At 42.8% G+C, this 1871-nt stretch overlaps 1 protein-coding gene across 1 annotated transcript; it reads right to left on the bottom strand.

Annotated features, from left to right (window-relative positions):
* Nucleotides 1–213: 213 nt before the first annotated feature.
* Nucleotides 214–1768, bottom strand: LOC117943444 (zinc finger protein 862-like). Its single transcript, XM_034869585.1, has 5 exons — nucleotides 1731–1768; nucleotides 1385–1608; nucleotides 1053–1270; nucleotides 823–960; nucleotides 214–584 (listed from the first exon to the last, which is right to left on the bottom strand). The coding sequence occupies exons 2-5, from the start codon at nucleotides 1594–1596 to the stop codon at nucleotides 214–216; spliced, it is 939 nt and encodes a 312-aa protein (XP_034725476.1). The 5' UTR covers nucleotides 1597–1608; nucleotides 1731–1768.
* Between the last annotated feature and the right edge of the window lie 103 nt (nucleotides 1769–1871).

Raw genomic sequence — 1871 nt, 5'->3', positions numbered from 1 at the left:
TCTAATCAACATAGAACATTTCCCCGGGTCGCTGGGGACGACTGGCGAGGGGAGGCTTGGACCCCGTTGAAACTGCGTACAGTTCTAGTTAACATTGTTGGCATTAAAACTACATAAAGTACAATACATACAACAAAATAAACACAGAAAGATCAAACATTTTATTACAAGTTTGGGGTTTATCTATCTATCTATCTATCGAAACATATGTCTTCAGAGCTCTTCTTCTTCAGAGGTGGTGCCATCAGAATCTGAGCCACCCTCTGTTTCTTTTGGTCCATGTTTGCGCACAAAGTCAGGTCTGCGTGAGCGCAAACTGTCAGCATGCCAGATCTCAATGGCTTTGGTTGGATCAAAGTCTTTGATGTCAGGTGAGCACAACTGGGTTTTAAGGAGGTCAGAGATGGTTTTACCTTTTAGGCGGGAGCGCCAGTCACTCTTTACCTGCTTCATAACACTGAACCCTCTTTCACAGTCAGCTGTAGTTGCAGGGATTGTCAGGAGAGCATCAAAAAGATCAAGGACATCAAGACATCGATGGCGCAGCATTCTGTTCACAGTAGGCCAGGTCTGCTCAAAGTTTCCTGTAGCAGTGTGAGACAGACAATGTGCATTATGCACCTTTAGTTATTAAAATATGGCATCAAATTTGGATTGTGTCTTTAACAAATGACATTTACTCTGATTCCTGATAAACAAAATAAAAACTGTCTCACAATATTAGACATTTCTTTAAAGCTTGGGAACTTTTCAAACACTTGTTCAAAAATGTTACTGATTAGGTTCATTAGTATGAGATTTTCTCAAACATTCTCCAAGTACCTTGGCTGAATCCTGCTGTGTAAAGTTCAGTCTTGAGAATTGTCCATTGATCAGGGATCAACTCCACATCCACTCCAGCAGACAGGAAAAGAGGTCGGAAGTGACTGATGAGTTTGTTTACCTCTTCATCACCAAAATCTGAGAACAAAAGGGAAAACAATATATAGTTAAGCAGTTGTCTTAAAACATAAAATGTGTAAAGATGTGTTCATTACTTTTGAATTGTTAACCTGAACTTGTGTCTGCCTCTGGCCAGTACTGGAAACTGGTCAGCCGCATGGCCTGCAGGACACCACTGTTCACATCACTAAATCTAGCAGTGATGCACCGGCACAGAGAATCGATTAGCTCATTCTTTGCCTTGTCATGCCGGTCGGCATCAGTAGGCCTCAGGTGGACTCCCTCATAGGTGTCTGTGTCCAGCACTGCTCTCAGCTTAGGCCCAGGTCTACAGTTGTGCAGAGATAGATTGATGGGTGTCTTTTTATTTATACTGAGGTGAAAACACACCAACACAACCTAAAATCTAATCATAAATTGTAGGATATACTATGATACATACCTTGACTTGTACTTTTCTATGACAGCCTGAGTGGAGGAAAGGCAACTCTGAGCTTCAGCCACGGTTGACACTGACCTCTGCAGTGACTTGGAGAGGTTGCTCAGTTGATAGATGGTGTCATGGAGAAGGCAGCAAAACCTGAGCACTCCACCATCCTTGCCTATGTTGAGGAACCCCTTGGTTTTTGCCCTCAGAACAGCATTGACGTTCATGGCCTCCTGGGACTACAAGCAAAACAACTGCATTATATCAGACAGCATTTACAACTGAGTAACAGAAAATAAAGCAAACATTAAATAATCCTAAATATACACTGCTGGTTTTAGTAGGCTATGAATTAACATACCTTCTCCAAGTGGCGTACAATGCCAGCATATCCCCTGAGAAAATGGTCTCAGACCTCAAGTGCTCAAGTGCTTTGAAGAGATGTGGTAGCCACCGGGTTCCACCTACTCTGGTTGGCATCAAAGCCTTCATGTGGAGCTCC

The sequence above is a fragment of the Etheostoma cragini genome, chromosome 4 (assembly GCF_013103735.1).
Source record: "Etheostoma cragini isolate CJK2018 chromosome 4, CSU_Ecrag_1.0, whole genome shotgun sequence".
In the NCBI taxonomy this organism is placed as follows: Eukaryota; Metazoa; Chordata; class Actinopteri; order Perciformes; family Percidae; genus Etheostoma; species Etheostoma cragini.
This window is presented reverse-complemented; position numbering and strand designations above follow the sequence as displayed.

Coding starts and splice junctions, on each gene's coding strand:
- LOC117943444 (XM_034869585.1), bottom strand. CDS start 1,596: ATGAACGTCAATGCTGTTCTGAGGGCAAAAACCAAGGGGTTCCTCAAC. Junction 1,271..1,384: donor ATAGAAAAGTACAAGTCAAG/GTATGTATCATA, acceptor GCACAACTGTAG/ACCTGGGCCTAAGCTGAGAG. Junction 961..1,052: donor AGAGGCAGACACAAGTTCAG/GTTAACAATTCA, acceptor TTTTGTTCTCAG/ATTTTGGTGATGAAGAGGTA.